Source organism: Salvelinus namaycush, chromosome 1 (assembly GCF_016432855.1).
Source record: "Salvelinus namaycush isolate Seneca chromosome 1, SaNama_1.0, whole genome shotgun sequence".
In the NCBI taxonomy this organism is placed as follows: domain Eukaryota; kingdom Metazoa; phylum Chordata; class Actinopteri; order Salmoniformes; family Salmonidae; genus Salvelinus; species Salvelinus namaycush.
In genome coordinates this window covers 18,819,602-18,846,418 of record NC_052307.1, presented here as the reverse complement: position 1 = coordinate 18,846,418, position 26,817 = coordinate 18,819,602, and the positions used below count along the sequence as shown (strand labels likewise).

Below are 26,817 nucleotides of genomic sequence, written 5' to 3'. Positions count from 1 at the left end.
TATTCTTGACTTTAGAACGTCCCCGTGAATAAACCTTTTTGACTATTTTAGCTGGGCCTCCGTCTGTTTCATTCGAACAGGATCTTACAAATTCTGGTTTGCAGACTGAGTAATATAATTAAATTGGGTTATGTACCTGGAGAACATAATTCTCTTATCAGTTTTCCTTTTCAACTATATCTGCTATAACTATAACGATATGTGCCTATTTATTTCTGCTCATTGTGTGGATCTCTCCTTACTCTACCTGGTTCTGTTGGTACGGTTGTTGCTCCTCATCCCTGTCAGCAACGTCCTGTTGGGGAACAGCAGGTCTCCAGTATCATTCCTCCGCCGGTCCAGACTGAACTCCCCCAGTGAGCTTTTGAGGGGGAACTTCACGTTGCTATGGTCTACCTCCAATGGCCCCACCTCCGACGAGAACAGTCCCTCTCCCACGTCTGGACCAATCCGCTCGCCCAGCAAGACTCTCCAGATGAGGTTCTCTGGGTCTGGCTTCTCCTCTAAAGGCCTGCTGGCTGCCGGGGCAGGGACTGCTACACCGCCTGTGTGACTGCTGTTGCCATCTGTTGGGATGGCAGGAAGGGAGAGGAAAGTTAGAGAAATTATTAAAGTGGGAGAAAGCCTTATATACTCAGCAAAAATAAACGTCCCTTTTTCAGGACCCTGTCTTTCAAAGATAATTCGTAAAAATCAAAATAACTTCACAGATCTTCATTGTAAAGGGTTTAAACACTGTTTCCCATGCTTGTTCAATGAACCATAAACAATTAATGAACATGCACCTGTGGAATGGTCGTTGAGACACTAACAGCTTACAGACGGTTGGCAATTAAGGTCACAGTTATGAAAACTTAGGACACTAAAGAGGCCTTTCTACTGACTCTGAAAAACACAAAAAAAAGATGACCAGGGTCCCTGCTCATCTGTGTGAACGTGCCTTAGGCATGCTGCAAGGAGGCATGAGGACTGCAGATGTGGCCAGGGCAATAAATTGCAACGTTTGTACTGTAAGACACCTAAGACAGTGCTACAGGGAGACAGGACTGACAGCTGATCGTCCACACAGTGGCAGACCACGTGTCTGCTTCTTCTGTGCGTGATTTCCTGCAAGACAGGAATGTCAGTGTTCTGCCATGGCCAGCGAAGAGCCATGATCTCAATCTCATTGAGCACGTCTGGGACCTGTTGGATCGGAGAGAGCGCCTAAGACAGCGCTGCAGGGAAACAGGACGGACAGCTGATCGTCCTCGCAGTGGCAGACCACGTGTAACAACACCTGCACAGGATGGTACATCCGAACATCACACCTGCGGGACAGGTACAGGATGGCAACAACAACTGCCTGAGTTACACCAGGAATGCACAATCCCTCCATCAGTGATCAGACTGTCTGCAATAGGCTGAGAGAGGCTGGACTGAGGGCTTGTAGGCCTGTTGTAAGGCAGGTCCTCACCAGACATCACCGGCAATAACGTCGCCTATGGGCACAAACCCACCGTCGCTGGACCAGACAGGACTGGCAAAAAGTGCTCTTCACTGACGAGTCGCGGTTTTGTCTCACCAGGGGTGATGGTCGGATTCGCGTTTATTGTCGAAGGAATGAGCGTTACACCGAGGCCTGCACTCTGGAGCGGGATCGATTTGGAGGTGGAGGGTCCGTCATGGTCTGGGGCAGTGTGTCACAGCATCATCGGACTGAGCTTGTTGTCATTGCATGCAATCTCAACGCTGTGCGTTACAGGGAAGACATCCTCGTCCCTCATGTGGTACACTTCCTGCAGGCTCATCCTGACATGACCCTCCAGCATGACAATGCCACCAGCCATACTGCTCGTTCTGTGCGTGACAGGAATGTCAGTGTTCTGCCATGGCCAGCGAAGAGCCCGGATCTCAATCCCCATTGAGCACGTCTGGGACCTGTTGGATCGGAGGGATGAGGGCTAGGGCCATTCCCCCCAGAAATGTCCGGGAACTTGCAGGTGCCTTGGTGGAAGAGTGGGGTAACATCTCACAGCAAGAACTGGCAAATCTGGTGCAGTCCATGAGGAGGAGATGCACTGCAGTGCTTAATGCAGCTGGTGGCCACACCAAATACTGACTGTTACTTTTGATTTTGCCCGCCCCCCCCCCCCCCCTTTGTTCAGGGACACATTATTCCATTTCTGTTAGTCACATGTCTGTGGAACTTGTTCAGTTTATGTCTCAGATGTTGAATCTTGTTATGTTCATACAAATATTTACACATGTTAAGTTTACTGAATATAAACGCAGTTGACAGTGAGAGGACGTTTCTTTTTTGCAGAGTTTACTAAGCCGAACAAGAGGTGTTTCCTGGTCAGGTGGTCAAGAAGAACTCCTGGTGCTTTTTATGGAGTATGTAAAGAGACATTTTATGTGCAGTTTGTACACAACAACAAAACAACACACAAAGCCTTTCTGCACATTCCAAACGGTAGTAGAGAGTGCCTCATACCCTGACTACACCACTCGCGGTACTCAATTATTGCACCCACACTGCTCACGCGCGTCTGCGTTGCCAAGGGCTAGAATAGAAGTTCTTTCTATTTCTGACGCAGATCGCGCTGCAAGTCCTGCCTCTCCCATCTCCTCATTGGTTTATAGAAGCAGGTACCCACGTGCCATCTCCTCATTGGTTATACCCACATGGGTGATTGAAAAACGAACTGTTGCCGGTTGTCGTGGTAATACTATGAAAGTTTAGATGCCAATCACCATATAAGTTAAACGATGAAAAAGCCTGGAAGGAGGAGAGATGACTAGAAACGATTCGGTTGAAAGTTTTTATGTGTGGATTAATTGTCGGAGTAGAGGACCTTGTGCATTTCAGGTAAAATAACAACCTAATGTTTATATCCCAGGTCAAATAACCGCAAGCTAGCTAAATAGGACAAATTAGCTAGCAAGTGCAAGCTAAATTGCCATAAATGTTTAATGCTTTTCGACCTGTCCCCAAATTAATGTCATTGGTTCAGAGTTTGTTTGATATTTTAACCTGCATGTCATGATCGCATTTGGTGTAGGGGGACAAAATACATTTATGCACGATGGCGCAAGCGCGCAGCCGGTTTGGGTTCCGTGTCAGTCTCACCCAGTGGCCAAACACCCTGCAGAACTGTTGTGACGGCCCTGAATATTTCTGAACCGTCTCAGTGCTTCTCCTTCTAATAGGGCGCTTCCCCTTTAATTCGCCATTAAATAGCCAGCATCAGCTGCGCAAAGGTGAAGTTGTGATTGAGACATGAATGAGGATGTGTACTACCTTCAGTTCATGAAGCTTCGCCATTACGTTTGTTTTGTTGCCTTGCAGTGTGTTTTGTAGCCTTAAAACGAGTTTACCCAGGATTGGATCCACTCTGTGCGTCTGTGGACTACAACTCTCCGTTGGTTTTCGTGGCCTTTTCTCCGCTGGAGAGCTGTTGGCGGATTGTCTGACTGACCGACTGACTACAACTTTTTGTACACGGTATTTCATTTGTTTGGGGTGATGTATACTGTGATTTATGTAGTTGTGAGGACGTATTATTATTTGGTTAGTCTTTGATACGCTTTATAGTTGTGTTACAAAATAAGTGTTATTTTGAGTGTATGAATATACTGGGTTTATGCTACGGACAAACGTTGCGTGACTAAGGTCACTTGAGTCACTGAACTTATTTACCGGGCTGGACTCTTTTTATGCCCGAGGTACAGGACATTTCTAAATGAACATAAGTGCATTGATTTGTTATATTGTTGTGTGTGTGATCATTTATGTTGTTAATACAACCACGCAAAAGAATACACTTGTTTGAAGTTCTTTCCAATGTTTTAAGGGGTTTATGAAAAGTATATTTCCATCTTGACTTTTACATAAGTCCTTTGTATTGGTGTGACTTGACGGACCAGATGGGACTCATTCCCTCCCAAACTAAAAGGAGAAACCCATGCTTTCTCTGGTAGGCACAACCTACCTGGCACCCCTATAAATAACCTCAAGTCAAAACCGTTACACTGTCCCACAGTCCGAGTAGAGGGGCTGTCTGAGACCTTGCTGCAGGCAGGTAAGCAGGCAGGCCTGCACCTATTACCACTCATGTTTGTGATGCAGCCATTTTTAAAAAGGAGGAAATTCCGGGGCTCCCTGAAGTTTTCATCTATCCTAGCTCATCTTTGTATGTGGGCCAGCAGAGAGGATGCTCTTACATTTATTTATTTTTTATCTCATCTGATATCTGAGCGGAGAATCAATAAAGTTTATTGGTTGCGAACACAGATTTGCTGTTATAGCAGGTGCAGTGAAATGCTTGTGTTTCTAGCTCCAACAGTGCAGTAATACCTAGCAATAAAAATAATAAATACATACATATAAAAATTGTGAAATTAAGAAATATCAGAACGAGCAAGGTCAGAAAACGGAATAAATATATTTATTCTGGTTACAGAACGAGCTCGTTCTGATATTTCTTAATTTCAACATTTTTATTTGTACAGTATGTATTTGTTATACACTACCGTTCAAAAGTTTGGGGTCACTTAGAAATGTCCTTGTTTTTGAAAGAAAAGCAAATTTTTTTTTGTCCATTTTAAAATAACATAAAATTGATCAAAAATACAGTGTAGACATTGTTAATGTTGTAAAGTACTATTGTAGCTGGAAACGGCAGATTTTTTATGGAATATCTACATAGGCGTACAGAGGCCCATTATCAGCAACCATCACTCCTGTGTTCCAATGGCACGTTGTGTTAGCTAATCCAAGTTTATAATTTTAAAAGGCTAATTGATCATTAGAAAACCCTTTTGCAATTATGTTTGCACAGCTGAAAACGGTTGTGCTGATTAAAGAAGCAAGTTTCCCTAAGTTTCTTAGGGGCATAATTCCTTCAGCCTCCTGAGCTTGAGAGGCGCTGTTGCACCTGTTTGTGTGAATTGACCATTTCAGGTTGTCAGTGATGTGCATGCTGAGGGACTTGAAGCTTTTGACCCTCTCCGATGAGGCCCCGTCGATGTGGATGGGGGCGTGCTCTCTCTGCTGTCTCCTGTAGTTCACGATCAGCTCCTTCGTTTTGTTGACGTTGAGGGAGTGGTTATTTTCCTGGTACTACTCCGACAGGGCTCTCACTTCCTCCCTGTGGTCTGTCTCGTCGTTGGTGGTAATCAGACCTACCACTGTTGTGTCGTCAGGAAACTTGATGATTGAGTTGGAGATGTGCGAGGCCACACAGTCATGGGTGAACAGGGAGTACAGGAGGGGGCTGAGCACGCACTCCTGCGGGGCCCACGTATTGAGAATCAGTGTGTCGGAGTTGTTGTTGCCTACCTTCACCACTTGGGGTCGGCTTGTCAGGAAGTCCAGGACCCAGTTGCACAGGGAGGGGTTCAGACCCATGGCCCTGAGCTTAGTGATGAGCTTGGAGTGCACTATGGTGTTGAAAGCTGAGCTGTAGTCGAACAGCATTCTTCCATAGGTATTTATCTTGTTCAGGTGGGATGGGGCAGTGTGTAGTGCAATGGCAATTGCGTAGTCCGTGGATGAGTTGCTGCGATATGCAAATTGTAATGGGTCTAGGGTGTGGGGTAAGGTGGAAGTGATATGATCCTTAACTAGCCTCTCAAAGCATTTCATGATGAAAGAAGTGAGCGCTACGGGGCGATAGTCATTCAGCTCAGTTACCTTCACTTTTTTGGTACAGGAACAATGGTGGACATCTTGAAGCAAGTGTGGACAACAGGCTGGGATATGGAGAGATTGAATATGTCCATAAACACTCTAGTCAGATGGTCTGCACTTGCTCTGAGGACGCGGATTGGGATGCCGTATGGCCAGGGAGCCTTGCGAGGGTTAAAATGCTTAAATAACTTACTCATATCAGCTACAGATAGCGATAGTCCTGAGGGTCGGGGGCCCGCATCAGCAGCTCAGTGTTGTTTTCTCTCTCTCTCTCTCCCTCTCCCTCTAAGTTATTGTATTGGTATATTGGTTTCTAGTATATTGTTGTTACCTGTGTATTGTGGTGGGGTTGGGCTGTCCTGGTCACAGTCAATGGCTGCTGTCTCCTCATACACCTCATTGGTCTCCTGGCCCTCGGCCCCCTTCTTCAACAAACGGTTCTGCTGAGTCTCAGGTATCGCCTTGTCATACGTGCTCCCGTTGGGGGCCACCATACTGCCCATCTCCACGGAAACCCCAGGGGCGGTGCTGTCGGGACCGGTGTAGACAGGGGGTTGAGGGACGGGGGACAGGAGCTCCCGTAGGACGGTGTACTCGTACGTAATGTAAGGGATACGACCATTCTGGTTCCACACCTATGAGCAGACAAAATAGCACCAGAGAGCTCACCCATTCCCTCCTGCTCTCTCCTACCAAACTCAGTCAATTGCACATATAAAGGAAGCAATTCCCTTACGTTGATGACTTTTTGCAAATCCAATCAGTTTTCCACGTTGATTAAACGTCATCACATATTATTTTTTTGTTGAAATTACGTGGGATTTTGTACCCTGCACCTACAAGTTACTGGATACGTGTACACTACTTCTAAATTAGAGATTACCCAGAGGCCCTGGCTGCTCGGCGAGGGGAGGGAGCAGAGCAGACCTCAGCAGGATACAGTACCAGAACATTGATGGCCTGGTTGATGGGCCCTTTGGCTACGATGTACTCGATTCCCGTCTCATACACATCCATGGGCCGCCGGTACTTGAAGACAGTACCCGCCGCATGGAAGTTCTGGGGGCTGTCCACCTTGTAGTTTCCATTGAAAAAGAAGTTCCCCGCCTGATCAGTCACAGCTGTGTGGGAGATAGGATAGAACATAGTCTCATGGAGGGGATGGAGGACCATTGGAGGAGGACGGGTTGGTTGACTCTATGGAAAGGTCATATCTTTGATGTAAACTGGAATTTCTACTCCCCATACATGACCATAAATGAATACTATAAAGTCAATTCAAGAGATCACGAAGGAAATTAAAGTATATAGATGATCTGATTAATTTCAGTTGATTAATGTACTTCCTTTACCAACTTCCCACTATCAAGATTAATGGTTATCCCATTGCGGGGGAGAAAATACCCTTTGTATTTGCTGAAAATCTTGAATAAAATGTTTTACACCTTCTTCTTGTCATTAAATTATATGGATCCTAATGACATCACACCGTACCAACAGGAGACATTAGAAATGTTTGTATAGATGGCATAGGGAGCAGGATAAAAAGGAAGTACCCACCCAAAACATCAGCTGACTTCTTCCTCTCAATGATCTGGATGTCCCAGGAGCCCTCAGGGATTGTTGTGATAAAGGAGTAACCTTGGAGACAGGAAACATTATGATGACTCCATTTTACCTGCAACTAAATAGCCTGGACATCAGAGGAGTCGGCTTAAGAATCACATAGACCTTGTTGTCAGACTCAGCTCTGAACTGTCTGTAGTTATCTTTCAGTGACATATTTGGGGGGCTTGTCACACTCGTACACACTCGTACCCAAACTGGTGGCCCCGCGGCGGAAGTTTCCATTGACCCTGCTGCAGCTGCTGCCATCCCCCTGACACACTCCACACGTATCCAGTGTATTGGGCGAGAAGAGCACTCCATCACACCCGATTGGCTGCAGAAATTATGTTAACACAAACAAGATCATTATCTTCTTGAATCATTTCAGCTCATGCAAAGCCAGTTGAAGAAGTATTGATACACTTTTATCATGTGACCAGGAAAATAAGCCTTTCGGCCATTCTCACAGAATATGCAAAGCCATTTCCTCGGCAGATGAAGAAACAAGCGTTCCCTAACCTCACATCTGCCGTCCACACAGACCCCTCTGTAGTTGCTGTACTTGCAGGATGTTCCGTCTCGAGCAGGAACCATCAGCTGTCTCTGGCCGTCGGCTGTGGTGCAGTGCAGGTCACATGGGTTACTGGAGATATGGACATAGTCATCTGTGGATGGATGGATGGACACAAAGGTCAGCGTTCACAGTGTAATAACGAGCCTCGAGGACAGGCCACACAGGAGGGAATGACACAGAGCTGAGTAGGTTTAATATGGTTGTTTTACCCGGATACAGGGGTTTCCAGTGGTAGTTCCTGCCATTGTAGACCTGTGAGTTGAACGACCAGCACTGCTCTTCCCTGAAGCTTCTCCCAGAGGAAAGGCAGTCCTGCACAAGACAGAAAATATACACACACTTTTCTATCTGTTCCATGTGTTTTTTATTTTATAATGGTTTTACAATATGTAATAAAAGGGTGTGACAGGGTCTGGCAACTCTGGAACAAAAGCCTGTTCACCCTGTTGCTCTTCAGGACCAGGGTTTATGGCCACAGCACTAAACCTTAAAGGGGCAATCCGCTGTTGAAACAATAACAAAGGGGTTCCCCTCCACTGTTTCAGTAAAAAGCTGAGGGATGGGGCTGGAAAAATGTAACCACTCAAATTCATAGACTATATTCATAGATTATAGTTTTAATCATGTGTTGAGGCTATAGGCTGACAGTGTTTGTTTACATTTACTTTGTTTACAAACATTGGAGTTAAACAATGTTATATTTGGGGTTCTGATTGGTACGACAGTTGAACTAAGCTCCTGAAGCATTTCTAAGTGTCACGCCCTGATCTGTTTCACCTGTCCCTGTGATTGTCTCCACCCCCTCCAGGTGTCGCTTATTTCCCCCAGTGTATTTATCCCTGTGTTTCCTGTCTCTCTGCGCCAGTTCGTCTCGTATGTTTAGTCAAGTCAACCAGTGTGGTTTTCACCATACTCCTTTTCTATTCTCTTTTGCTAGTCTTCCCGGTTTTGACCACTGCCTGACTCTGGACTACTTTCCTGCCTGCCTGATCATCCTGCCTGCCCTGACCTTGAATCTGCCTGCCCTTCGGTACCTATTGGACTCTGAGCTGGCTTTGACCATTTGCCTGTACATGACCATTCTCTTGCTCTTCCTTTTTGGATTAATAAACATTGTAAGACTCCAACCATCTGCATCTGGGTCTCGCCTTGTGCCCTGATAATAAGTTATATTCTTCAAAAATCAGTGGGTACATATCACTACTTTATAAGTCCAGAAATGTATGTAATACCTGCAGATTACCCCTTTAAGCTAATTATATCTCAATTGATAAGAAAAAGAGCGGTATTAACTTCTGCATCATGTACTTCGGGTTGTGGGGTAATGTGTCAACATGCATTTTGCTAACGACAGGAAAAGGGATGGCAGTACTAGATGGATGATAACCTTGGTGTTACAGAGGAGGTATTTTTTCTTAGTGCCAGTGCAGGTCATGTTGTCTCTACCAGCGGCTGCTTTCTTTCTTTGGATAGAAAATACATACATTTAATACATGTGCTAAATGAATAACTTTATGGAGTATAATAGAATAGAAAATAACAGGTTAGAATATAATTGAATAGAATAACAATAGAACAGAACAGTATAGGATATTTCTTTCAGTGGACTGACCTCTGTTTGAGACAGTGCCTCTCCTGGGACATGACCCCACCTCCACAGGTGCGCGTGCAGGCGGTCCACTTGGCCCACTCCCCCCACCAGTATGTGGTGGACTCCAGCTCATCCTCCAGACTGTTGGAGGCTGCCCCTTCCTCCTAGACACAACACAGCACCCTTAGAGAACAACAGCAGAACAGGGCCCTGTACACACAGTGTGACTAATTATAAGCATGTCTAGCCACTCTGACAATCTGAGTGAAGTGGAGACAAATGATATCTACTGTGCTCCCCTTGTAAAAGGAGTGAGAGAAAACAGCTGTGGGTTTTTATGAGAGAACTAATGTAAGAAGGACCAGTCAGAAGATGAGAGGGACAGAAAGACGGAGCAAGAGTGCGTGAGTGAACAACTGGCAAATAGAGAAAACAGAGAGAAAGAAAGGTGTGTGTGTGTAAGCGAGAGGCCGGAGATGGGCCATCATATGCATAGACAAAGTAAGAGAGAGGTGGAGAGCGTACCTGTCCCCTGGTTGAGAGGTTCCCTACAGACAAAGTCAGGGTGAGGAACCGCAGTAGCACCAGGCTAGACTCCCCACATTGTTCCCACGACCAGATCCACATCCTGACAAGAGAAAATATACAGATGGGACAGAAGAGTAAGAGCTGAAGACTCACACCCATAAACGTTAACTACAGATGTAAGATCTTAATTTGATCACCCTGTTGCAGGAGAACATTTAACATGTGAGGTTTAAAAAGGCTTCTAAAGTTATAAGACACATAATAATTATAATTTCCTTATTTTCCTGCTGTATAAGACTGGCTCAAATTAAGATCCTACATCAGGTACTGACAAACAGAGCGGGAAAACACTTTGATTTCGAAAGACATCCTCAATAAACACTTTGTATATCTGATACAGTCGACTCTTAACAAGGGCACAATCATATCAAATCGTTATTTGTCACATGCGCCGAATACAATGGGTGTAGACCTTACCGTGAAATGCTTTCTTACAAGCCCTTAACCAACAATGCAGTTTTAAGAAAATATAGTTAAGAAAATATTTACTAAATAAACTCAAGTAAAAAATATATATTTTAAAAGTAACACAATAAAATAACAATAATTAGGCTATATACAGGGGGTACCGGTACAGAGTCAATGTGCGGGGGCACAGGTTAGTCAGTGTAATTTGTAAATGTAGGTAGGGGTAAAGTGACTATGCATCAATAATAAACAGCGAGTAGCAGCAGTGTAAAAACAAAGGTGGGTGTCAATGTAAATAGTCTGGGTAGCCATTTGATTAATTGTTCAGCGGTTTTATGGCTTGGGGGTAGAAGCTGTTAAGAAGCCTTTTGGACCTAGACTTGGCGCTCCAGTACCGCTTGCCGTGTGGTAGCAGAGAGAACAGTCTATGACTTGGGTGACTGGAGTCTTTGACACCTCGTAGTATATAGGTCCTGGATAGCAGGAAGCTTGCCACCGTGATGTACTGATGCACTATAAGATAAGAGCAAACTCTGTTCACAGAAGTTCACCAGTCCCAGTTCAAACACAACATTTTTACTTACTCCAGATATCCGTATGCTGCGGTATAAAACACGCTTTTATAACAGTCCTTAGCTATCACATATATCAGGGGTCAACTATCCATGCAAATGTGTTAAACAGACCAAATTAGAGCACTTACAGGTGTTTCAGAGGAAACATATTCATGCCAGACCCATGTAGGCTTCAACGTAAATGTCTTGAAACATTTTAGTGCACTGGCAATCACTGTATACTTGGATAAAACCTTGAGATAGTCAGGTGGTGACACAGGCAGGCTGTTGAGTGAGCACAGGTGTTGGAGACTTGGACCATGAAAGCAGCATGTAAAAGTTAAACAAGTCTCAGTACTGGATTGACTAAGGTACGTTTCCTGACTCAAGGCCTAGGCTTCCACGCAGGTAGGCCTTTGTTTCCTCCACCTCAGTGTGAATGCACCGTCTGGCCCAGGTGCTTACTCTAAGGTAACACAAACACACACATTCAAACACACACTCACATACCTTCATGCAAGCACACACACACCAGTGACATAAACATCCAGTCACGCTCCGATTCTAGGAAAGGCCCCCTTGCACATCCCCCTGTCCCGTCTCTCCTCCTCATCAGCCCCACAGCTCCACTTAGGTAGGCTTCTTAAAATAAGCAAACATATCGTCTAGCCCTATTTGCAGTCTGGCTTTTTCTGGCACTATATATTGGTGACAGGTGTCTTAAACTACCCACTGGAACACCTGGAGTTCATTATCCTCCCAGACACAGCTGGAGTACGTCCAGCTGCCAAACACACACTCACTCTCTCTCTCCCCACACAGACAACGCAGTCTCTCACAGACCCCTCAGTCTGTCGCCCGCGAGACAGGCCTTCCTCCTCACAAGGCGTCCCAGGGCCACAGAGAAGAGTAAACACAGCCCTGTGTGTCTCCCCATAGCCACACCCCCAGCATCCCCCTCCCCTCTGTCCCCCTGGGGCCCACTGCTCAGGGGAGGAGGTGTGTTTTTCCTTCATTGGCAGCAGACAGACAGCGGACAGTCCTTAGAGAGGCTGTGGGGAGCTGGGGCTGCTCCGACCAGGGCTGTCTGGTCTGGATGGAAGGCCCAGGCAGACTCATCCTTTCTGGAGGAGCTGTTTAACCAGACTGGGGTTCCTTCCTCCTTCCTACTACCTCCTTTCTTAGCAAGCCTTCTCACGTTCATATGTGAAATGGAAAAGGTATGTTGCTCCAACTCAATTGTCCGCTGCTCTCCACGAGTCCTCAACCTCGCTCTGCTTACACCAAGTGCAGAGAGAGGAGCGCAGGCAGACAGACACATAGAGGCTGAGAGAAGTTAAGAAGAGGTCACTCACGTTTTGGAGTGGAGAGAGAGTGCATGTGGTCTGTCTTTGCGGAATGAGTGACACTTTAGACATGGTTTCTAATAACCACCACGTTGGGGACTCCGCCATCTTTGTGCCAGAGTGCCTTCAAGTAGTTTGTTCCACGCCTCATTCTGTGTGCATTGTTTTTCCTCAGTGACCTTAACCATAATTGATGTGTTCTTTGTGAGTAAATGTCTAGCTACTAAATCCTTCTCCTTCACACTGAGGCACTTTCAAACAGCTGAGCCTACCATCCTCAGAGCAGCTGGTGGGGATTTCTCCTTTATCAGGTAAACTTTGTGTCACTAGCTAGCTTAAGATGAATGCACTTACTGTAAGTTGCTCTGGACAAGAGCGTCTGCTAAATGACTAACATTTTTAAATGTAAGAAAGTGCAGAATTCTGCAATCTCTACAATCACCACTCTTAACGCCAAGCAATTGACTTAATTTCACTATTGTTTAAGAAATAATAATTACAGAATGTACACTGACTATCTTAGACTGGTGCTTTTCACAATATTGATCCACAATCATTGAGTAATAATTTGTGTAGATTTCTACTCAAGATCCTAATTCTGCTGCAGTTGATGAGAACTAGATTTGATCATCTTCACACGTTTAACAGAATACCTATGACATCATCAAAACGAATGCATTTAGTATGCTATATAACACATTATATATTTTATTGTTCAAATCACTTTTTCATTGTGCAGTTTCAGAACTTGAATTAGCATGAAAAAGATCCTCCCCCTCATCAGTCTCTCCCACAGCAGTAGAGAGCTCTCCATCAGCACACACACATTCACAACCACACACACATTCACAACCACACAGACACAAACACACACACACACATTTGTTTTGGCCAGGAACAGGAGACAAGTCTCATTGGCTCGAATACCACATCACAAAACATACTTCACGGTAGACACACACACACACAGAATCACTTATGAACACACACACACACACATTATATACACACACACACACACTTTTACACACAGACAGGCTGGAGGAGTCTAAATATTTACCCACTTACCTAGCTGCAGTCCAGGGGCCGCTGAGTTGTGTGATGCCGGGTCAGAGTGGGTGGTGTGGTGGTGCTGCTGCTGTGGAGATGTGTGTGCAGAGGGAGAGAGAGGGAGAGAGGTAAGGTGTGTGCCTTGCATCCCTCTTCCCCTCCCTCCCTCCTTTCCTCCCTCACCCCCTCTCCTCCCCTACACCCCATTCTCCTCCCAGCAGCAGGAGGAGCCCAGCAGCAGGCTCCCGAACGGTGCCAAGCACTGGGGTCTGCCTCTCTTGCCTCTGATGCTGCTGTATGTGGTGGGGACTCTGTCCTATTTACAGGCCAGCGCAAGCCTGGCAGCTCAACTCTCTCTCTGCTCTCGCCCTCTACTCCACTTCGCTCCACTCCACTCGCAGGTCAGACAGAGGAGGATGTTGCTGTTTCCAACAGTGGGAAACCCCCCTAGCCCCTAGCCCCTACCCCCTCCCCTAAACCCCCAACCTCCTCTCCCATCACCCCTTCCCCTCATCTTCTCAGTCCCCTGAACATCCTTTCTCCCATTTCCTCTTCAGGTGCTGATATCTTGCCCTGTGTGCTTGTTTCCATGTGGAGAGAACACACCAGGAAGTAGTTCGTGATGAGTTTCAGAGCAGGACCCTACCTATCACTGAGGTGGATCCAGAATATCTAAGGCCCTATACATAAACAAACATTTAAATTAGAAAGCATTATGCATATCAAAGTTACAGATACGAAGAGAGTGAACGAAACAGAGAAAGACGATGGAGAAAGTAAGAGAGGTTGAGTCTCTAGAATGTCTTGAGCAGCACAGAGAGAGAGAGAGAGAGAAACAAAAAGGCGAAAGTGAGATAGATTGAGTCTCTAGAATATCTCAAGCAGCAGAGAGAGAGTGAGAGACTGAGACTGGGAGGACCACCATGCCTGCCCACAACGTCTGCACCCAGCAGCCACATGTTCTCTCTGCTACGCTGCCTCTGTGTCTGCTACGTGCATTAGGATTCCTCTACTACACTACACTGCTAGGCTTCAATCACATGCTCCATACAATCACACAGATAATCAATATATACAAAAGTATGTGGACAACCCTTCATATTAGTGGATTTGGCTATTTCAGCCACACCCGTTGCTGACAGGTGTAGAAAATCGAGCACACAGACATGCAATCTCCATAGACAATCATTGGCAGTAGAATGGCCTTACTAAAGAGCTCTGTGACTTTCAACGTGGCACCATCATTGGATGCCACCTTTCCAACAAGTCAGTTTGTCAAACTTCTGCACTGCTAGAGCTGCCCCGGTCAACTGTGAGTGCTGTTATTGTGAAGTGGAAACGCCTAAGAGCAACAACGGCTCAGCGGCAAAGTGGTAAGCCACCCAAGCTCACAGAAGGGGACCACCGAGTGCTGAAGCGCGTAGTGTGTAAAAATCGTCTGTCCTCGTTTGCTACACTCACTACCGAGTTTCAAACTGCCCCTGGAAACAACGTCAGCACAAGAACTGTTCGTCGGGAGCTTCATGAAATGGGTTTCCTTGGCCGAGCAGCTGCACACAAGCCTAAGTTCACCATACGCAATGCCAAGCGTCGGCTGGAGTGCTTGCCACCATTGGACTCTAGAGCAGTGGAAACGCATTCTGTGGAGGGATGAATCACGCGTCACCATCTGGCAGTCCGACGGACAAATCTGGGTTTGGCGGATGCCAGGACAACACTACTTGCCCCAATGCATAGTGCCAAATGTAAAGTTTGGTGGATGAGGAATAATGTTCTGGGGCTGTTTTCCATGGTTCGGGCTAGGCCCTTTAGTTCCAGTCAAGGAAAATCTTAATGCTACAGCATACAATGTCATTCTAGATGATTATGTGCTGCAACTTTGTGGGGAAGGCCCTTTCCTGTTTCAGCATGACAATGCCCATGCACAAAGCAACGTCCATACAGAAATGGTTTGTTGAGATCGGTCAGGGCTCTGGCCTGCATCGAACACCTTTGGGATGAAATGGAAAGCCGACTCTCTCTCTCTCTCTCTCTCTCTCTCTCTCTCTCTCTCTCTCTCTCTCTCTCTCTGTCTGTCTGTCTGTCTGTCTGTCTGTCTGTCTGTCTGTCTGTCTGTCTGTCTGTCTGTCTGTCTGTCTGTCTGTCTGTCTGTCTGTCTGTCTGTCTGTCTGTCTGTCTGTCTGTCTGTCTGTCTGTCTGTCTGTCTGTCGAGAAACGGTCTGGAGACAGTATGGATAGTACACACAGACAAGAGGAAACATTAGAGTTTTTTTCCCCTCCACAGATGTTGGAAAATAAATATATACTGTTTCAGTCAATGACGCTCTTTCAGTGAGAGAGAGATTCTAGAATAAAAAGGTGTATTCCCAAACTGAGATATAAACAATACTGGCATTTTTTGGGTTTTATTTACATTCATTTCAGTCATCATTTATATGTCTGAAATCTGAATTATAACACATTTTATCTGAATTGTTAAGCTCTATTTATTTCTGAGGTGTCTTTAACAGTTTATTTTAAACTGCCTCACTTCTCTTAAAATGATGTAAGCTATTGAGGTACTTGATAAATTCATTTTAGTCCATTTCAATGGTTATAGTTTTATCTTTTTAAATTCTCACCTACTTCCTCTGAGCTCAGAAGCACAGTGACTGCTCCTCTTCAGCAGGAGAGGAGAGGAGCTGCCATAACATTCTCTGATGTCCTCTTGGCTCACAGCCCAAGTATATTCAAGCTGGTACTGCTCTTAAACAGACACATTCATGCTCACAGACAGACAGCCAGACAGATTGGCAGACCTACACATCATCAAGCACATAGACAGACAGACACACACACAAAATATAACTACATACCTACATACCAACACACACACACACAAAGTATGCATGTGCCCTGGATATATTCTCTACATGGGAGTTTAACAGATAACTATTCTATACTCATACAGTATGTACACTGAGTGTACAAAACATTAGGAACACCTGCTATTTCCATGAGATAGACTGACCAGGTGAATCCAGGTCAAAGCTATGATCCCTTATTGATGTAACCTGTTAAATCCACTTCAATCCGTGTAGATGAAGGGGAGGAGACAGGTTAAAAAATGATTTTTAAGCCTTGAGACAATTGAGACATGGATTGTGTATGTGAGCCTTTCAGAGGTTGAATGGTCAAAACAAAATATTTAAGTGCCTTTGAACGGGGTATGGTAGTAGGTGCCAGGCCCACCGGTTTGAGTGTATCAAGAACTGCAACGCTGCTGGGTTTTTCACACTCAGCAGTTTCCTGTGTGTATCAAGAATGGTCCACCACCCAAAGGACATCCAGCCAACTTGACAAAACTGTGGAAAGTATTGGAGTCAACATGGGCCATCATCCCTGTGGAACGCTTTCGACACCTTGTAGAGTCCATGCCCCAACATATTGAGGCTGTTCTGAGGGCAAAAGGGGGTTCAACTCAATGTTTTGTATACTCAATGTATCTCCAAGTCACTTTCCAAATATACTTTGGATATATTCCCACAGCTTTAAAACTTTTTTTTTTGTATTATGCGTTCACAGAGTTGACTAAACATCTTCTTTATTATTTGTAAAAGAACTGGAGGGCAGAAGGCAGAACTATTTATGAGCTAATCAAAAGGAAGCCCAGTGGTTTCTCAGATGCTTACAGGAAGTCCCTGGCAGCCACATTCCCACACTACTGTCCATGACTATGTTTAGACAGGGACAGGGCAGGGGTATGGGCCTGTTGAGGTGAAAGTAAGCATGATACACTTTCATTTTGTTTGCTTTCCCCCTCCTCTCACATTGCACTCTCAACAGGCTCAATCCATGACCTTTAACCTCAGAATTCTGGGGTCAGCCCCTTTCCAGGGGCCATTACAAATTCGAAAGGCTGTACAATGGGCTGGTATGGGGAGAACAGAGACCAGAGGCACTGAACGCCCACTGGGGTCCCCAAGCTAAGCCTGAGTGGCGTTCTGGTCGTGTGCCGAGTGCTAATGTTACCTCCCCTCTTGGAATCTGAGGCATGAGGGTGTGTTCCCAACTACACTGCACCCCTTTGTGTTCTCTCATCAGCCCCACAGGGCAAGTGCAACCGTTGAGGAGAGATGAGGACCACCACCAGCTAGTTCTAAGGGCGTAGCCTTTTCCTGCAATCAAATGACCAAATTGCCCTCGAGTGGCCTCATGGGGGGAGTGTGTTTAATATTTTTCATAATTTCATAATTAATAAACATTATTTTGAAAAACAGCCCAAAATCTGGTGTTTCTTTGTCAAACGTTTTGGTTATATTTCAGTGTTCTGTGATATATTTAAAGTGTAATATTCAGATGTAAACTCAAAATTGAATACGTTTAAACTCTATCTGACATGGTACAGGTGTCTTATTTTTTGTAAGCCCATAACCATGTGTGTGAGGTGTATACTTTTGTTTGAAAGTAGATTTGTGTAAGACTACCAAGAAACACTCTGTGACCCTGATTTAGCACCCTGCCGTAATTAAAGGACTCACCCTCTCTACCATTCTCTCTATTAACTCAATTAGATCCATGCACTATTTATATTCACTACTTCACAACTGCCTCTGGAAAAACATTGAGCCATACAATACATACTAAGAAAAAGTTATGATTATCATTTTAATACTGAGGAAAATGCATTGTACAGTCATATGTGTCATTTATTAGGGGCACATACAGTGGGGCAAAAAAGTATTTAGTCAGCCACCAATTGTGCAAGTTCTCCCACTTAAAAAGATGAGAGAGGCCTGTAATTTTCATCATAGGTACACTTCAACTATGACAGACAAAATGAGAAAAAAAAATCCAGAAAATCACATTGTAGGATTTTTAATGAATTTATTTGCAAATTATGGTGGAAAATAAGTATTTGGTCAAAAACAAAAGTTTCTCAATACTTTGTTATATACCCTTTGTTGGCAATGACAGAGGTCAAACGTTTTCTGTAAGTCTTCACAAGGCCACTCCAGGACCTTGAAATGCTTCTTACGAAGCCACTCCTTCGTTGCCCGGGCGGTGTGTTTGGGATCATTGTCATGCTGAAAGACCCAGCCACGTTTCATCTTCAATGCCCTTGCTGATGGAAGGAGGTTTTCACTCAAAATCTCACGATACATGGCCCCATTCACTCTTTCCTTTACACGGATCAGTCGTCCTGGTCCCTTTGCAGAAAAACAGCCCCAAAGCATGATGTTTCCACCCCCATGCTTCACAGTAGGTATGGTGTTCTTTGGATGCAACTCAGCATTCTTTGTCCTCCAAACACGACGAGTTGAGTTTTTACCAAAAAGTTCTATTTTGGTTTCATCTGACCATATGACATTCTCCCAATCTTCTTCTGGATCCTCCAAATGCTCTCTAGCAAACTTCAGACGGGCCTGGACATGTACTGGCTTAAGCAGGGGGACACGTCTGGCACTGCAGGATTTGAGTCCCTGGCGGCGTAGTGTGTTACTGATGGTAGGCTTTGTTACTTTGGTCCCAGCTCTCTGCAGGTCATTCACTAGGTCCCCCCGTGTGGTTCTGGGATTTTTGCTCACCGTTCTTGTGATCATTTTGACCCCACGGGGTGAGATCTTGTGTGGAGCCCCAGATCGAGGGAGATTATCAGTGGTCTTGTATGTCTTCCATTTCCTAATAATTGCTCCCACAGTTGATTTCTTCACACCAAGCTGCTTACCTATTGCAGATTCAGTCTTCCCAGCCTGGTGCAGGTCTACAATTTTGTTTCTGGTGTCCTTTGACAGCTCTTTGGTCTTGGCCATAGTGGAGTTTGGAGTGTGACTGTTTGAGGTTGTGGACAGGTGTCTTTTATACTGATAACAAGTTCAAACAGGTGCCATTAATACAGGTAACGAGTGGAGGACAGAGGAGCCTCTTAAAGAAGAAGTTACAGGTCTGTGAGAGCCAGAAATCTTGCTTGTTTGTAGGTGACCAAATACTTATTTTCCACCATAATTTGCAAATAAATTCATTAAAAATCCTACAATGTGATTTTCTGGATTTTTTTTCTCATTTTGTCTGTCATAGTTGAAGTGTACCTATGATGAAAATTACAGGCCTCTCTCATCTTTTTAAGTGGGAGAACTTGCACAATTGGTGGCTGACTAAATACTTTTTTGCCCCACTGTATGTTTACAACTTGAAGTGTGGGTCTACCTTTATGTTGCGTTTCTATCACTGCTAACCTACCAGAGACAGTATTTGTTGATGGCACTGTGTCCTGTCAGAATTGAAATGGACAGAAATTAAGTTATCGTGTAATACAATGGTACTTAAAATGTATGGGATCTGTTTAATCCTAGATTTACCATGACCTACCTAGATTTACCATGACCTACCTAGATTTACCATGACCTACCTAGATTTACCATGACCTACCTAGAAGTACCATGACCTACCTAGATGTACCATGACCTACCTAGATGTACCATGACCTACCTAGATTTACCATGCCGCACCTAGATTTACCATGACCTACCTAGATTTACCATGACGCACCTAGATTTACCATGACCTACCTAGATTTACCATGACCTACCTAGATTTACCATGACATACCTAGATGTACCATGACCTACCTAGATTTACCATGACCTACCTAGATGTACCATGACCTACCTAGATTTACCATGCCGCACCTAGATTTACCATGACCTACCTAGATTTACCATGACGCACCTAGATTTACCATGACGTACCTAGATTTACCATGACCTACCTAGATTTACCATGACGTACCTAGATTTACCATGACCTACCTAGATTTACCATGACCTACCTAGATTTACCATGACCTACCTAGATGTACCATGACATACCTAGATGTACCATGACCTACCTAGATTTACCATGACCTACCTAGATGTACCATGACCTACCTAGATTTACCATGACGCACCTAGATTTACCATGACGCACCTAGATTTACCATGACGCACCTAGATTTACCATGCCGCACCTAGATTTACCATGACCTACCTAGATTTACCATGACGCACCTAGATTTACCATGACCTACCTAGATTTACCATGATGCACCTAGATTTACCATGACCTACCATGATTTACCATAACCTACCTAGATTTACCATGATGTACCTAGATTTACCATGACATACCTAGATTTACCATGCATGTGACGGGCCAGGCCTCTCCATCATATGTATCATTAAGTGTCCTGGAGGATTTCATCGTGTACGGAACAGCCATCTCTATCTGGGTTGCACTGATAGGTGAATGTAAACAGCATTGTATCGTGACACTGTAATGGCCCATCCTCAGGGTGCGTTGTTAAGTGGCATAAAACTATGTTCAGAGGGCAAGTGAGCTCTGCATGCAGTATCACTGAACAATTGTTTGGAAGAATGTGCTGTGTCTGTCTCTCATTCTCACTCATTCACACACACTCTCACACACACTCTCACACACACACACACACACACACACACACACACACACGCAACATTGCATTGATTATCTCTTCAACTGAACCTGTTATTCTAAACTGATCCTGTGTACTGTATCATATTTCAGTTACAGAAAATGAAAGCGATAAAGGACCTCTACCAGAGACTTGTATACACCAAACTGGTGGGACCAGGATGCTGCTTCGGCTCTGATGCTCCGCTTCTACTTTCAGGTATCATCACAACGTAATCTCCCTCCTTCCCCTTTCCATTCACAATGAAGGCAATAGTAAATGTCAAACCTAGTTGAGATGTGTTCGGCTTGCACAAGTTTGAACACATTGACATCAAAAAGTTTTTTTAATTTTTTTATTAGTTTTACACGAGTGGGAATATGCCTATGTCCACAGTTTCTACCACCTGTCTATGGCTGTGTTCTTCGTGTTGCTGCTACCCAAGATGAACCGCTATGCAGGGACAGACAACCCTGCCACGCTCAGCTGCTACACCCTTTTTACCTCAACAATGCACATGGTTTCAGTGCTGGAAACATATTGCAGGAAGCACAGAACAAGTTAATTTCAGCTTGTTCAATGAGTAGTTGAATTGTGCCTATACTGCACTTAGGTCAGTTCTCTCCAACCCTGTTCCTGGAGAGCTACAGTCCAGTTGGTTTTCACTCCAACCCTAATCTAAATCAGATTACATTTTATTAGTCACATACACATGGTTAGCAGATGTTATTGTGAGTGTAGCGAAATGCTTGTGTTTTTAGTTTCAACAGTGCAGCAATATCTAACATCTAATCTAACAATTCCACAACAACTCCCTAATACACACACATCTAATCTAGTGCACCTGATTCTAATAATTAGCTGGTTGATAAGCTGAATCAGGTGAGTTACAACTGGGGTTTGAGTGAAAACCTACAGGAGTGTAGCTCTCCAGGAACAGGGTTGGAGAGCCCTGACTTAGATAATAATTCACAGTGACTTCAATGGTGCTTGTACCGGAGCTGCCATGTCTACAGTTGAACAAACATACTTGCTAAATTGCTAGTCAGATATAATGTGCTGTAAACTCCAATAGACACCTTTGTTTCTAAACTCAGCACTGAAAAATATTACTTCTCTTATTGACTTCTCTCAGTGTTTCACAAACTTGGTCCCAGGGACCCCAAGAGGTGCACGTTTTGGTTTTTGCTCTAGCACTACACAGCAGATTCAAATAACACATCATTAAGCTTTGATTATTCGAATCAGCTGTGCAGTGCTAGGGCAAAAACAAAATGTTCACCCCTAGGGGTCACCAGGACCGAGTTTGGGAAACAATGCTCTAACTTTTCTCACTCTGTCATTTATTATCAGCCACCCTTTCCTGCTTCTATGAAGGAGAAGGACAAGAAGACCCCGTCTCTAACCATTTGGACCATTCCCACTGAACGGCCTTGGACACGGGCCTGCAGCTCACCAACTCTCTCTCTGTACAACGCACCTAGTACACCTGTTAAGAAAGGACTGGACTTCAGCAGCACTAAAACTGTTCACAAAGGACTGGATCTCAGCATGCTCAAAGAACAGAATGGCTGGAAGTGACCCCACAAGACAGATAAACTTTTATAAGTAAATTGGTCTTGGTGATGTCCAGAGAGAGAGCAAATAGAGAAAGATGTCATACAATTAAGGGTTACAGGGAAAACAGACATCATCTGCAAAGGTCAAGCCCTGTACTGTGCCCTCAAGGACCTGAAGAGTATGGCTGTCTCTTCCCCCTGTACAGAAAACAGGCGATCAGCCCTCTACTTCGAAACACGGGGAGACTGACAGGGAGAGGGTTCCTGAGGCAAGCCAGTAAAACTGACTGGAAAATTTGTGAGTAGCACAAACCGGCAGACATTTTATCTCTCCAAGATGAATAAATTGTCTTTCAAACATTTCTCAGAAGGACCTAATGTCTGCTCCTCTTTCTGAGAAAGGAAATATGCAGTTCAATTTGGTTATGAAAATTACAAGATTGTGAAAGCACATTTTACTCGCTTTAATATATCCCCTAGGTGCCAAACATGTCATCTGGTGCATCAGACTTTTGAGTGTAGCGGAATCCGGTCCAGACACTAGGCTGTAAACCAACTGCAACGCTTTAGAATGTTGAATGTTTTTGAGGCGGCAGGTATTTATTCCAGTAAAGTGAGTGACCAACTTTCACTTTATTTCCTTACTTTGTAGCCTCACTCTCTTTAACCATGATGAACTATACTTTATATAATGCTTATTGTAATGGGAAGGTTTGTATTTAACTGTGTATCACGTATGTAAATATTTTTTGTAAGAAATATTTGAAAATAAAATGTTGATGCTTCATTTGATCTGATTCTGCATCCTTGAGCAAAGACACCTCATGTGACTGGAAAATAACTACCTGTATTTGAGTAATTTTGTATCACCATTGATGCACACCATGACTGGCAAATAAATGAAGCGGCACTAATCCACTTAAAGCCCTACAAATCATAAAACGGAAAGACTCCTACATTTCCCTTTCAGGACGACATAATGGCGTGCATTAGCTGCACGTCACCTGCTCCCAACACTACCCAAAGAGTTCAAACGTGTTCTGAATGTCTTAGACAAAACAGTTTCCAGCCAAATGTGAATGAAACTTCTCCGGTTCACCATGAATTCTTTGACAGGGTGCCAAGCCACCAGCTCCTGTGCCCAGAGAGAGGTGTTTTTGTCTGGGGTAAAACCTGACGGCCACTGGGATCTCCTGGACGCATTTCCCATTCCTGACAGGACAGTAACCTGAAACTTTTACTACGCGGGTGTGAAACACTTTTCAGCTCCTTTACGACCACCGTCTGTCCCAGACCACTTTGTTCAGTGGCTGCAGCCCACACACACTGTCTGAGGGAGCTGAACCAGGCACCAAGCACCATCCCCACTGAGACACCACATTTTAAGGCGGCGGCCCGACCACGCTCTCCAAATGGAGCGACTGAAAGTCAACACATCTGAGGATTGACATCAGTCTGGGCATGGGCTCCGTGGTCATCTGCACCAACATTGGACAGACACCATTGAGAAGATTTGGGTGGTACCTGGCGTACGGTGTATGAACATGTACTTTTATACTACTTTCTCCACTGTTCCACGCCGCATGTGACTATGCCACTGCTCTCATTCTTATACCGGCAAGGGGAGCTTGAGGAGACTTTGTACTGTTCGTTCATTCTGGTCACAAATGAAGCCAAATGAAGTATTGTTTGTTCAGCAATTGAAATAGCTGGTATGGATGGATGGAGTGCATGTGATCAGCTACTGCTGGGGTGTTTTCTACAGGGTTGAGTGTCACAACTCCTTTCTCCTCAGATGTTACTACAGTGCAGGGAGGGGGCAGCTGCTTCGCTCTCAAAACGACAACTTCTCTCCAGTCTCCCATGTACAATATGCTACAATCCTTGCTACAATCCCCAACTATTACACACTGTAAACCACTTTATTGCCATGCATAAAATGTTTTCAACTCTAGATCTATTTACAGGACCAGTATGATTTCAATCTATACAATTGTCTATATATCTTTTAATTTGGCAAAACATACTTTTCAGACAAATTTTCAATGCAAAACAATCTGTTAAAAATAAAGATTTACTGTATACTGTTAAAAACAATTGCTAAATAGACAATGGTATTACCATTCAACTAAATTCTCAAACTTATAGAACTGACACAATAGAGCTATAGTATCTCCATCCTTTATGTCTGTCATATCACTGAACTGCCCCACCTATTCCCTTTTGTCATACACCCTTCACATGTCTCCATATGCCTGTTAATCTATGGACATAAACAATACAAAAACTTGAGGAAAATACCATAACAAAATCGTTGTGCCCTGACAATCTAGATTAATGGATCAATTAAATCCAAACAGGTGAGGTGGAACTATGGAAATGTGTGCCTCTACTGACACCTATTGGATTAAGAACAATATGGTACAATCACAACCTCTACATTACTATGGCCACACTCAAGCTCAGAGGGCTGAAGAGCAACAGTGGACCAACAGTTCCACCATGTCAACTGAACAGTAGTAAATGCCATAGTGTTGCTGCTCATTTGGAATTCACTCCAAACCCCCCAAACTTCCTCCAGTGGTATGGCCTGTCCTTTGAGCCCAGTGCAGACTGCTCCTGTTCCACTGTGCAGGCGGGGGCCATACGGGGCCCGTCATACTGTAGAGGCTGCCGCCATTCGAGGGCCAATCGCACTGCTCGCTTCACCTGGCACAGCCAACACAGGAAGTGCACCTTTGGTCAGTATGAGAGATGCTCTCAACGGGTAGAAGATCCAACTAAAACAAATACTGATCAATGGTGAATGGTAGTGGAAAGCATGAGCGTTTTATGTGATTTGGTGAATAAGAGGTATGGAAAAGAGAGTTTGAATTGAAGGGCTTTATTGAGTGACCTCAGATGAGGTTAGCTGAGTTTGTCTGTCCCAGTGTCTGGATGTCTTCCTGGTCTCGTACCTGCTGGTTGATCCTGACAATCTGCTGGTATACCTCCTGCGGGGCCACACAGACTTTAAGAGGCTCCGCCCCCTGATCGAACTGGTCCTCTGAGGATTGGCTGTCAGACTGGCTGTCTGCGTCATGCGACAGGGTTATCTTGTCAAGCCCACTGCACATTCTGGGGAAACAGGTTAAGGAAATCTGTAATTAGCATCCACCACAGTTAGTTTGTACACTTTGGGACTGATGAACACACCCATATTTAGCCTACTTCCAATTGAGACTCTCTGTTGAAAAAGCTTATTTGTAGTCCAGGAGAAGGCTTCATCTGGACCTGTGCAACTGCCCTTTAAACAAAATATGTCAAAAAAATTAAAGTACTTGAGGTGTGCTTAATTTAGCTTGGATTCTGCACTTTGGGAACTATTCCACTGGTTATATTGTACCTGGCAAACTAAACCAAGTGAAGATTAAGTATTGGACATACTGTATATCTTTCTGACTCAGGTCTGACCTGTTCAGCAGTAACAGGGAGGGGTTGCAGACAAACAGTGCTAGCCTAACCTTAGCACGGAGGATGCAGATTGTTTGCAGGCCTGGATGCTGTCCATCAGCTGGGCTTTGACCATCCTGGCCGTTTCACTGGACAGAACATCTGACACGGAGCAGCCTGGGAATAGACTCAGCAGCAGAGGGACCACCTACACACACACACACACGGACAGATTTACTACAGCAGTCAGTTCTGCACCGTGGGAGTTCCGCACCACTTTATGAAACATGTATTACATAAAATGAAACGTTGGTTAAAAGAAAGAATCAACCATTCATGTATTTATAAAAAAACATGTTTGGTTTCCCCCCCAATCTGCATAGGAAACAAGTAGTGAGAGCTTTGTACTTGCATAACTAGGGCCCTTCCTATTTCCTGACAAAGTCACGTTAAGCCCTTGCCATAAAAGCTCAGAATATCTGGTCCATAGTTTTTGTACAGGCCAATGTTCGTTTTATGGATAGAGTGGATGAGACATATAGGCGTTAAGGCTCTTGCCTGATCATTAGTGGGGTCCAGGATGAGGGTACTGATGGCATCCTGCTTGGCCCCCTCAACGTTGGGCAGTTTACTGTGGGCTTTGGCTCGGTTCTCATAGTACCGGCTAACTCCAGGGTTATAATTGATGGCCTCAGAGAACTTGTCAGCTGCCTCCTGGTACTTCCTGCGGTGAAGACAAGAAACAGTGGCGTGGATGATAGACAGACTCACCGGTCCTGGTAGCAGTGCGTTCCCAGGGTGTTGTGGATGAGACTCACCGGTCCTGGTAGCAGTGTGTTCCCAGGGTGTTGTGGATGACAGCGAGGCGGATCCAGATGACCTGGTCATCAGGAGACATCTCCTTCGCCTGCTGGTAGTCAGCCAGGGCAAACTCCCACTCGTCCTGCTTGAAGAAACAGTCTGCACAAACCACAACCACCTTT

General features: G+C 44.7%; 1 protein-coding gene across 1 annotated transcript in view; it reads right to left on the bottom strand.

Moving 5' to 3' along the window:
* LOC120050764 (ADAMTS-like protein 2) overlaps window positions 1-25,970 on the bottom strand; it is a 34,632-nt gene extending 8,662 nt beyond the window's left edge. The window contains exons 1-13 of the mRNA XM_038997321.1: window positions 25,906-25,970; window positions 25,360-25,519; window positions 24,966-25,111; window positions 9,973-10,075; window positions 9,469-9,611; window positions 9,244-9,319; window positions 8,066-8,168; window positions 7,802-7,947; window positions 7,493-7,616; window positions 7,235-7,315; window positions 6,620-6,795; window positions 6,006-6,309; window positions 248-566 (exon numbers count right to left, since the gene is read on the bottom strand). Coding sequence (XP_038853249.1) covers window positions 248-566; window positions 6,006-6,309; window positions 6,620-6,795; window positions 7,235-7,315; window positions 7,493-7,616; window positions 7,802-7,947; window positions 8,066-8,168; window positions 9,244-9,319; window positions 9,469-9,611; window positions 9,973-10,075; window positions 24,966-25,111; window positions 25,360-25,519; window positions 25,906-25,970 — 1,946 coding nt within the window. The remainder of the gene's footprint in view (window positions 1-247; window positions 567-6,005; window positions 6,310-6,619; window positions 6,796-7,234; window positions 7,316-7,492; window positions 7,617-7,801; window positions 7,948-8,065; window positions 8,169-9,243; window positions 9,320-9,468; window positions 9,612-9,972; window positions 10,076-24,965; window positions 25,112-25,359; window positions 25,520-25,905) is intronic.
* Between the last annotated feature and the right edge of the window lie 847 nt (window positions 25,971-26,817).